The sequence below is a fragment of the Zingiber officinale genome, chromosome 3A (assembly GCF_018446385.1).
Source record: "Zingiber officinale cultivar Zhangliang chromosome 3A, Zo_v1.1, whole genome shotgun sequence".
NCBI classification, from domain to species: Eukaryota; Viridiplantae; Streptophyta; class Magnoliopsida; order Zingiberales; family Zingiberaceae; genus Zingiber; species Zingiber officinale.
Genome location: NC_055990.1, coordinates 31,180,237 through 31,191,490, shown reverse-complemented (window position 1 = coordinate 31,191,490; position 11,254 = coordinate 31,180,237). Strand labels below are relative to the sequence as shown.

Below are 11,254 nucleotides of genomic sequence, written 5' to 3'. Positions count from 1 at the left end.
GTTCGTACTCATTGTCAAATAAATCATGATAAAAAATAATTGATATACTTTTTTCGGGGTTGTCCAAAACACGCAAAGAGTAACAGTATAATAAATGTAATGACCGTGACACATTTGATAGCAAGACAGGATTACTTCTTTTTGCAACACTTTTCTTCCTTTGAGTCTTCTACAAATTGCAAATATAAACATGTTAGTGGAAAGTTCTATCTCTTATGTTCAACATCTTGGGGTCTTTCTTCACAATTCAAAGAATTCTAAGCAGCAAGAAAGGGTCCTTGGGGTCTTTCTTCATAATTCATATCACCTCCAAAATCCCTAATACAGAAGTTAAGAATATGCCTGTAATATTTTAGATAATTTCAAGATAGAGAAAGAACAAATATATAAAATCCATACTTATAATTAAACTAAGGAATTAAAGTTCAAGCTAGTGGAATGGTCTCCCTCTACCATGTTAAAGCTTGAGAAAGTGGACTTAAAGGGAACATCTTTTTTCCACCATGACGTTGAGCACTTAACTTTACTGATTTATGTTGAAGTTTATAGATTTAGAGCATAGATGAAGGGTGATTTCTAGATTATAAAAAAGTGGTTATTATGAACAGAATAGTTCAAGATGTTTAAGATATTACAAATTTAACTTAAGATAAGCTTGTGATGAGAGACTGATAAAGTTTTGTTGTGAATTATTTTAGGTTATAAATTGAATAGACATATTTAACAGAGTGAAATTAAGATCAAATCAAGTTATGCATGGTTTTTTTAGCCATAAACATGTCCTCTTATGAAATGTGTAGGGTTTGAAAACTGGTATCAGTCTAAAACAATTGATGATTTCTAGATCGAATCCAGATGAAGCAAAAGAAATGCAATCTATTGAAGTAAATCTCTTTTTTCCCCCCTGAAAGATGTAGATGTAGGATTTCTTCTGAAATAATTGCATAGTAAAAGAAATACCAGGTGATGAAGAAGATCAAAGTTATGAATGTTTATTTTGGGTCACAAAGATGCCATTTTCCCATACGTCTAGGGTTTTCATCAACTTCTATTGATCTTTACGATCGATGATTCTTAGATCAAATCAAGATCAAGGAAAAGGAAAGCCATCTTAACGAACGAGCCAATAGAGTACCAGGTGATAAAGAAGATCTTGCGTCTCTGACAGTTGTCACAGGATAGGAAGTCGAAGTTGAAGACGGCGTAGCGGCAGTCGTCGGCGGGGAGGGCAGCAGCGAGGCCATCGTAGCCCTCGCCGACGACGCCGACTTTGTCAACCATCACCTCGCGGGTCTTCTCGTCGATCTTGTACACCACGTACCGGCTCACCTTCTTCCACTTCATCTCCATAAATGAGCTCAAACATTTCTGCTTCACCCGCATCCCCTCTGTCGCCTACCATTATTTTCCAAAAAAAAAAAAATCAATCAAAAACAAAAAACGCCGGTATGAACCAAAATCAAAACTTTATATGATTGAAGTAAGGGAGGAGCAGCAGATCCTCGAACTCAGAAACCTGCTCACCAGGAAACGAGAGGAGCACACCGTCGTGGAGGAAGATCCAGCGGAGGCGTGAAGAGATTGTATGAGGAGAGGGAAAGAAAAATGGCTTAGGTTCAAGAACACGAAGGGGGAAAACACGACACCGAAAAGGAAACAGCGAGGGAAAGCAAAATAGTGAGGGGGAAAATGACCAAAGTCGATTACAACGGTTTTTTCAAAACTATTGTCGTAGCCGCTAAAAAAGCGCTTAAAGACAACGGATTTAGAAAACCGTTGTAAAAAGTGTTGTTGATTTAAAAAGAAATCACTCAATGACAACAGTTTTCCCAAAACCGTTGTCTTTTATATTTAATGGGAGTTCAAAGACAATGATTTTGGGAAAAACCATTGTCTTTGAGCAAATACACAACGCTTTCTCTTAAAACCATTGTCGTAGGGGTGTTGTCTTTTAACATTTTTGTTGCTGATCAGCATGAAGACAGGAAGCTTCAGACGCTGAGCAAAAGTTCAGTTGGTCTGGAGGATCAATCTAGCAACAGGTAAACTCTCCTGAGAGGAGTAGGTGAGGACACATTCTCCGGTGAGGGAATAGTAGGCGTCGGTTCGACCTAGGGTTTTTGAAAAACTCAAAGTCAGAACTGGAAAGTCCAAAGACTATCAAATGCTTTATTTTTCATATCTATATTGTGCTAACTTTGTTTTGTAGGGTATAAAACAAAGTCAGAATCTGACAGTCCAAAATGTTTGGATAGCCCATAGAGGATTTGTTGGATCGTGAAAGTCACTAGAGGGGGGGGGGGTGAATAGCGATCGAAAAATTATCATATCGAATTAGAGTAAGTACAGCGGAAGAATAAAAGCAAAACAATGCTAACACAAACTAATTTACTTGGTTCGGAGCCTTGGTCGACTCCTACTCCAAGGCCCGCACTCGTTGAGTATTTTCGTTGGGCAATCACTAATAGTTCGCAAAATCAGATTACAATATTGAGTACAAGAACTATTAAGAAAAATACCGACAATAATGAAAGAAAAAAACTTTAGCAGGTTATTGGAGAAGCAGCGTCGCAGGAGCACAGTGCAGTAGAGTAGTCGTTGGAAGATGTTGTTGTGTTTTTTTTACTCTAGGGCGAGACCTCATTATATAGGATGCTCCGGGTGCCCAGATCCCTTCCGGGAACCTGGACCGTGACGTAGGTCCGGTCAATCAGTGCGCTCCTCATGACGATAAGATAGATTTCTTGCCTCCAGGCGCCCGGACCGATTCTAAGCGCCCGGATCCATTCTGGGCACCCGAACCACCTTTCTTCAGAAAGTCCTTCTCCTGTAAGAAAGTGCTAGTCCGAGGCAAAAATAAAAGCTAAACTACCCTGCAAAAAAAAGAGTTAACACAAATATAATAAAAGAGTAGTAATTAGATTCCGTCTCACCGAGACCGGAATCTAGTCACGATCTCAACTTAGATTTTCGAAATGGTTCTAAGTTGGATCGACGCCTACTATTCCCTCAAATGGGGAACGCGTCTTCACCAAGTCACTCCCCTCCAGTGACTTACCTTAACTTACTTGCCAGACGTCCGGTCTGTTAGAATATATACTAAAAGCCTAACTTTTTGTATAAACATTTATTTTGAAATGAGAATCACATTGGTCAAATGTCTACATTTAATTAAATGTAATTGTCTATTTAATTTATATTATAGATAACATGATGTGTGGTGTCACACAGAAGATCATGTTATCAGTTCCTTATAAATTATAAATAGAAGCTCACAACTAAGATAGATTGAGACAAACCATTAGAATGATTGTAGTATAATTTGGTACTAATTTATCTTGACTATAAAATTATACTAGTACACTATGTGTGTATAGAGCAGGACCATTTGAGGTTGTTCCTTTTATACCGACTGCATAAAAGAATAGAACTTCTGTTATTATAGATGTGCGTACTCTTAATTCTGATATAATAACAAGCACATGTACTTAGTATTTATTTCTTTAATTTATCAAAGGGTGAGATTTATTCGTTAAATCAATAGGCCCGATAAGTTGGAAATAATATTATTTATATGGTGTGTTGTTGATTATAGAAGGAAACTGTGTCCTATTTATTAGGATGATGATGTCCCCTTGAGGAGCTCATAAGGATTGTCATGTAAACCCTACAGGTGGACTTAGTTCCGACATGACAATGAAGTTGAGTGGTACTACTCTTGGAGCTAGATGTTAATTAAGTGAGTTGTCAGTAATTCATTTAATTAATGGACATTCGATATCTTAAACACAGAGAGATTAACACACTCATGATAAGAAGGAACCCATAATGTAATATGGGATTGGTGCAGTTGTAATGACCCGCCTCCTACTAACTAGACTGTGAGGCTGATCGTCACAATATGCTAACTAATTCATGTGCGGAAAGCTGATCTGATGAAAATTTTACTGAACTAATGATTATGCTTCTGTTAATCGCTATACTATCTGAACTTAATGTTTAAACTATCCCTTGAATTGCTGTGGCTATGCTAGAAGGGGTGTTCTAGGTCTTTGCTATCATCTAGGGCTGAACTAAAGTGTTTTCAGCTGGTACTAGGCCTCTGATCGATCCACGGATCGATCCAGCGTACTACTGTGCACGGAGACTAATTTGGATCGATCGGCTGATCGATCCAAGTTGGTCAATCGATCCAGTGATCGATTCAGGACCCTACTGTACGCGGGAACTAGCGTCTGGATCGATCGGCTGATCGATCCAGCATGTCCAATCGACCCAATGATCGATTCAACGATGCGCTGTACGCGGTTCAGCTTGGATCGATCGGCTGATCGATCCCCAAACCTTCTGTTCGCGATGAAACTCGGCTGGATCGATCGGCTGAACGATCCAGGCGCGTTCTGTTCGCGGGATCAGCTGCCCAATTGATCAACGGATCGATCGAGAAGCCTCCAATCGATCGGCTGATCGATTGGGGTTTCTGATTTCATATCAAAACCTGATTTCAGCCCTGGTTCGAGCAGAAATCCCATATACCAACTCTAAACTAACTGAAATGCATTCTATCATCAATTTTCTAGCATTCTAAACATGGCATGGTGCATATTTCACCAGTTTATGATTTTTAAACAAACTGAAATGCGGAAACCAAAAATAACAAGGTTCTAATAGTTAGACTTGCTAAATCCCTGAGATCTTCATTCCAAACTCCTTTTAGCACACACATCTTCGTTGCATTGCCCTCCAGCCTCCGCTAGTCCATCTTTCCTTTACCTTTATCTGCAGTATAAGGAAAAGTATCTGTAAGCTTTCGCTTAGTAAGAAACCATCTACCTCACAAAACATGCATACAATGTAATTTATGATTTGAAAACATGCTATTTGAAATATACGCTGAACATGTTAAAGCATGGCATGGCATACTATCATACAAAATACAGAATCAAAACTGATCATAAAACTATCACATGTATCAATAAGAGAGAGCTAAGCTAAAGCATGAACTGAGCTACACTAAAACTGAGCTAGAACTGGAATTAAACTGTATACACAACTGATTTGTGATTTTTGAAAACTATTTATCATAGATAGATGAAAATACATAATCATGCTGCTGATGAGCCCGACAACTGTACTTGCTATGCGCGCATCCCTAACTAGACCCGGGTTTGCAAGTCCCGAATTTAGTAGGGTTTACTAGGTTATCTAAACCTAGGGACGACTGTGGGAGCCCAACCCAATGGACATCTAGTCCAGTACAGTGCCACAGTTGAAAATAAAATACTGGTTATAGCTGAATTGTCCTTATCTTGCTATTTCTAGGTTATCTGAACTTAGAGCTAGGTTGTCTGAACCTAGAGGCGACTGTGGGAGCCCACCCATTGGACTGTAGTCCCATATAAGCTGTAGTAACACTGCATATGCTAATTAAATGCTTCTATCGCATTTAGCTAAACTATTAAAATGCCTAAGTCGCATTTTAATTGTGCTGAACATACTATTGAGCACTTGGCATGCGCTATTGCATACCTTATGCGCCAAAAATCCATAAACTACTAAACTAAAGCATGCAATCACACGAAAGCTACTTATACTGCAGGTGAGGGGTTTCTTACCTCCTGCGCTAGTTTTCTTACGATTTTAATCGCTAAATTCCCGGAGAAGACGATCCTTTCGACGATCTTCTCGCGTCTATTCGTTCCTCTCGCGGAGGGAAGCGTCCCCGTATCCAAGATGTCACCGGAAGAAGCCCTTGGGACCCTAGGGATGGAGCCCTAGGCGTGCTTGTGGTTGGCGCCGAGAAGGGAACGGAAGAAGAGAGGGGCGGCGTGACTAGGGTGAGGGAGAGGAGAAGTTGCGTTAAAAAAATATATATAAAACTCCTCACTTAATACCCTATTTATATTAAGTGGAAATTTCGGCCCAACTTACACATAAATATTATTGGTCCCCTTTCCTTTCAGCACGGCCCTGCTGGGTTCACTTGGTTACTAGAGGCCACCATAAGTCGTAGGACCCAATAGGTCTCGGGTTCAATTCCCACGTAGGCTATTCTACGATTCTATTTATTTTTGCTACTTCTGCTACTCTAAAAATTCTGTAAAAATATCCTAAAATTCCAGAAAAATCATAGAATATTTATAAAGTAGTTTTGAGAATTTTCAGGCGTTACAATCCCCCATACCTTATAAAAAGTTCATGCTCAAACTTAGAATAACTCTAGGTACTTCTGTCTCATACTAGCTTCTGTCTCCCATGTTGCCTCTTCTGTGGTGTGATCTTGCCAAATGACTTTTACTAAAGGTACCTCCTTGTTCCGTAATTTCTTAATTGCTCGGTCTATTATCTTAATAGGCCGACTATCATAGCTGAGGTCTTCGCGGACTGGTACCGACTGTGGCTCAATCACCTGGGTGGCATCTGGGATATGCTTCTTCAGCATAGAGACATGAAATACATTATGGATGGATGACATCTCCTGTGGTAGCTCTAACTCATATGCTACCTTGCCAACTCTTTTAGTGATAAGGTATGGTCCCACATATCTGGGACTTAGTTTGCCCTTCTTCCCAAAACGCATTACTCCCTTCATGGGAGCCACTCTGAGGAATACTGAATCCCCAACTGAAAACTCTAATGGTCTGCGCCGTGTATCAGCATAGCTTTTTTGGCGGATCTGCTGTATAGCTGCTGTGGTATCTGCTACCAGATCTGTCTGAAGCTCTAGTTCTTTCTGTTCATCACTCTCATACCAGCAGATTGGAGATCTACACCTCCGCCCATAGAGAGCCTCGTAAGGTGCCATGCCGATGGTGGCCTGATAGCTATTATTGTATGCAAATTCTGCTAAACTCAGATATTTGCACCAACTTCCCTTGAAGTCTAGGGCACATGCTCGGAGCATATCTTCGAGTACCTGATTTACTCGCTCCGTCTGACCATCTGTTTGAGGATGGAAACCTGTGCTGAACTTTAACTTAGTGCCCAATGCTGTCTGTACACACTCCCAGAAGTGAGAGGTGAACCTACTGTCTCTATCTGATATAATGGTCCATGGGACTCCATGCAGTCTGACGATCTCCTTAAGATACAACTGAGTTAGCTGCTCCATGGAGTAGGATATCCTGATAGCTAAGAAGTGGACTGATTTAGTCAACCTGTCGACTATTGCCCAGATGGCATCGAAACCATTCGTGGTTCTGGGTAGTCCCACTATAAAATTCATAGAAATGTCTTCCCACTTCCATTCTGGGATCTGGATAGGCTGCAGAACTCCTCCTGGTCTCTGGTGTTCTGCCTTGACCCTCTGACAGGTCAGACAGGTGCTAACATATCTAGCGATGTCTCTTTTCATCCCGGGCCACCAAAAACGTTTCTTTAGATCTTGGTACATCTTGGTGGAACCTGGATGCATCGCATAAGGAGTCCTGTGAGCCTCATCTAAAATCTTCCTCTTTAGTTCCTCCTAATCTGGAACACAGAGTCTGTCACCGAAGTATAATACCCCCTATCGGACACTCTGAGTTCTCTACTTTTTGATTCTGCTAACCCTTGCTTGATTTTCTAAATTTCAGGATCCTGTTCCTGAGCTGTCTGGATGTCACCAAGCAGGGTAGATGCTAATGTCATAGTAGAGAGCTGTCCCACTATGAGTTCGAGACCAAAATCTGTGATCTCTCTCCGTAGGGGCGGTGACATGGCTGCTAGGGATAGTAAGGTAGCATCGGACTTTCTGCTAAGTGCGTCTGCTACCTTATTAGCTTTTCCTGGGTGGTAGAGGATGTATATGTCGTAGTCTTTGACCAGCTCTAGCTATCTGCGCTGTCGCATATTCAGAACCTTCTGAGTAAAGAAGTACTTCAGACTCTGATGATCTGTATATACTCTACACCGAGCTCCATACAAGTAATGTCTCTAAATTTTGAGAGCGAACACGACTGCTGCAAGCTCGAGGTCATGAGTAGGGTAGTTCCTCTTATAATCCTTGAGTTGTCTGGAGGCATAAGAGATCACCTTACCATTTTGCATCAGTACTGCTCCTAGTCCCAATTTAGAGGCGTCACTATAAATATCAAAGCTGTCTGTGTTTTCTGGTAGAGTCAAAATGGGAGCACTGGTCAATTTCCTATTTAACTTGCTGAAGCTGTTCTCACAGTCCTCTGTCCACTGAAATTTTCTGTTCTTCCTGGTGAGAGCTGTCAGTGGGGAGGCTATTCTGGAGAAGTCCTCTACAAACTTTCTGTAATAACCTGCTAGTCCCAAAAAGCTTCTGATTTCACTGGCATTCTTAGGTCTTTCCCAGTTACTCACAGCTTCTATTTTACTGGGGTCTACCATGATACCATCCTTTGAGATGATGTGACCCAGGAAGGACACCTGATCTAACCAAAATTCACATTTCGTGAACTTGGTGTACAGCTGGTTCTGCTGAAGGGTCTGCAATACTATTCTCAGGTGATCTGCGTGTTCTTCCTGAGTTCCTGAATAGATAAGAATGTCATCAATAAACACGATAACAAATCTATCTAGGTAGTCCATGAATACTCTGTTCATGAGGTCCATGAAAGTAGCTGGAGCATTTGTCACACCAAAGGGCATGACTACGAACTCATAATGTCCGTATCTGGTCCTGAAGGTTGTCTTGGGTATATCACCCTCTTTAACTCTAACCTGATGATAACCTGATCTGAGATCTATCTTAGAGAACACTGCTGCTCCCTTTAGCTGATCGAACAGGTCATCTATTCTGGGAAGAGGATACCTATTCTTGATGGTGACTTGGTTCAGTGCTCGGTAGTCTATGCACAGGCGCATGCTCTCGTCCTTATTCTTCACAAACAATACAGGCGCTCCCCATGGTGAGTAACTAGGGCGTATGAAACCTTTGTCAAGCAGCTCCTGTAATTGCTCCTGAAGTTCCTTCAGTTCTGCTGGGGCCATGTGGTAAGGTGCTTTGGAGATAGGATTCGTACCGGGAATGAGTTCTATCTCAAATTCAATCTCCCTATCTGGTGCTAGGCCTGGTAATTCCTCAGGGAAGACTGCTGGGTAGTCACATACGACTCGAACCTCTGCTAGCTGTTGGTCCTTGTCCTGACTGGCATTGACTACATGCGCTAAAAATCCCGTACATCCTGAATCTAACAATTTCTGTGCCTTCAGAGCTGAGAGAAATTTCTTCGCTTTTCTCTTTGGTTCTCCACTGTACTCAAACTGCATTCCTGCTTCGGGTTGGAATATAACTTTCTGTTTACGACACTCTATCGAAGCACCGTACTTGATCAGGAAGTCCATTCCCATGATGACATCGTAGTCAGCCATATCTAGCACTATCAGATCGCCAAACAGCTCTCTGTCTGCTATAATGACTGGCACTGCTCTAAGCCAGTGCGTAGATGCCATAATTTCTCCCGAAGGTAGCGTCGTCAAAAATTGACCACTGAATACCTCTGGGGGTACTGCTAACTTTTCGGCGAATGCCCTGGATATATAAGAATAGGTTGCCCCAGTATCGAATAAGACAATTGCACTTTGCTGTAAAATACTAATCTGACCTGTAACAACTATCGAGGCATTCGCTACGTCTTCTCTGGTTAAGGAGTAAATCCTCGCATTTGTCATAGCTGGAGGGGCTTCTAGTCTACCCTGGCTGATGTGTGGACCATCTAAAACGGCCTGCATCTGATGTAGCTGTGCTGGCTGGCCTCCATACTGTATCGGCTGTGGTTGAGGAAGACTTGCCTTGTTCGGGCATTGCTTAGCCATATGCCCTTCTTGTCCACATTCAAAGCATCCTCGTGTGCCCTTGCGACAAACTCCTGGGTGAAATTTCCCACAAGTAGCACATTTGGGATAACTAGGCTGTTTGCCGGCTGGGCCTCCCTTTGGGTAACTTTGGGTTCCTTTCCAGTTAGAGCTGTGGCCCTGTTGTTTCTGAGTACCTGAGCCTCCTTGCCCTTTGGACTCTGAGAGGACTTGGTTCTGCTGCTTGATATTGTTCTGGTAGTGCTCGGTGGTCAGAGCACTGCTGACTAGTTCTTCGGTGGTCTGCGGCCTATGAACGCCGCCAGCCACGTTCATTGCTATTTCCGGCCTCAGCATCTTGAGCATCAACCGGACTCGTTCTTTTTCTGTGCTGACTAGTTCAGGGCATAGACGAGCCAATCTATTGAATTTCTTCATGGCTTCCTCCACTGATAGGTTGCCCTGACGAAATTCAGTGAACTCGTCGTAATGGCGATTTGTGACCCACATGTGAAAGAACTCCTCGAAGAATTCTTTCTCGAAGTCAGCCCATGTCATCTGGTTCACTGGGCGCTTCGCTCTAATTCTCTCCCACCACATACGTGCATCTCCTGTCAAGCAGAAGGAGGCGCACTTCACTGTTTCATGCTCTGGCCAGTCCAGAAGCTCCATCGTACTCTCCAGCGTTTTGAACCAGGCTTGAGCATCCCATGGTTCACTGGTGCCTGAGAAGTTCTCGGGCTGGACTCGCTGCCACTGGATCAGATAGGCCTCTCTCTTTGTCTCTGTTGCTAGGGCCACTGGTGTTGTAGGCTGGACTGGGGGAACCTCTATAACTACTGGGGTTGCTATGTTTGGTTCCGGGGTGACGGTGGGAGTATTCTGCTGATTAGCCTTTAAGGTGGATATCTCCTGTTGCTGTTCTGCTAGTTGCTTCTGTAACTGAGCCACTACTGCTGTAAGGTCTGGGGGAGGCACTGAACTGCCTGCCTCATGCTGGGGCTCAGTAGCTGGTGCCCTTCTAGCTGGGCGTCCTCGTGCCATTTCTAAAGGAACAAAGGACATACATAACTAAAGCATCATGGTTACATAGCTAATACTATCACAGATAAGCATACTTTAGTTATCTACAAACATGGAAGCAATAAACATAACAAAGTGAGAGGTATTCTTACTTGGAAGCTGCAGGTTCAATGCTGATGTGTGTGTAGGAAGTATGGAATTTTCTGCTCTGATACCACTCTGTAACGACCCGCCTCCTACTAACTAGGCTGTGAGGCCTATCGTCACAATATGCTAACTAATTCATGTGCGGAAAGCTGATCTAATGAAAATTTTACTGAACTAATGATTATGCTTCTGTTAATCGCTATACTATCTGAACTTAATGTTTAAACTACCCCTTAAATTGTTGTAGCTATGCTAGAAGGGGTGTTCTAGGTCTTTTCTATCATCTAGGGCCGAACTAAAGTGTTTTCAGCTGGTACTAGGCCTCTGATCGATCCAGCGT

The 11,254-nt window shown here is 42.4% G+C and overlaps 1 protein-coding gene across 1 annotated transcript; it reads right to left on the bottom strand.

Annotated features, from left to right (window-relative positions):
* Positions 1-257: 257 nt before the first annotated feature.
* LOC122050316 (actin-depolymerizing factor 5-like) lies at positions 258-2,726 on the bottom strand. Its single transcript, XM_042611235.1, has 3 exons — positions 2,685-2,726; positions 1,136-1,395; positions 258-342 (listed from the first exon to the last, which is right to left on the bottom strand). The coding sequence occupies exons 1-3, from the start codon at positions 2,724-2,726 to the stop codon at positions 258-260; spliced, it is 387 nt and encodes a 128-aa protein (XP_042467169.1).
* Positions 2,727-11,254: the final 8,528 nt, after the last annotated feature.

What these genes read in the sequence shown, in the direction of transcription:
- LOC122050316 (XM_042611235.1), bottom strand. Translation starts at nt 2,726, where the DNA reads ATGAGGAGCGCACTGATTGACCGGACCTACGTCACGGTCCAG. An exon ending in GGACCTACGTCACGGTCCAG is followed by an intron (nt 1,396 to 2,684) that starts GTTCCCGGAAGG and finishes AAATAATGGTAG; the next exon opens with GCGACAGAGGGGATGCGGGT. An exon ending in AAGATCTTCTTTATCACCTG is followed by an intron (nt 343 to 1,135) that starts GTACTCTATTGG and finishes AAAATATTACAG; the next exon opens with GCATATTCTTAACTTCTGTA.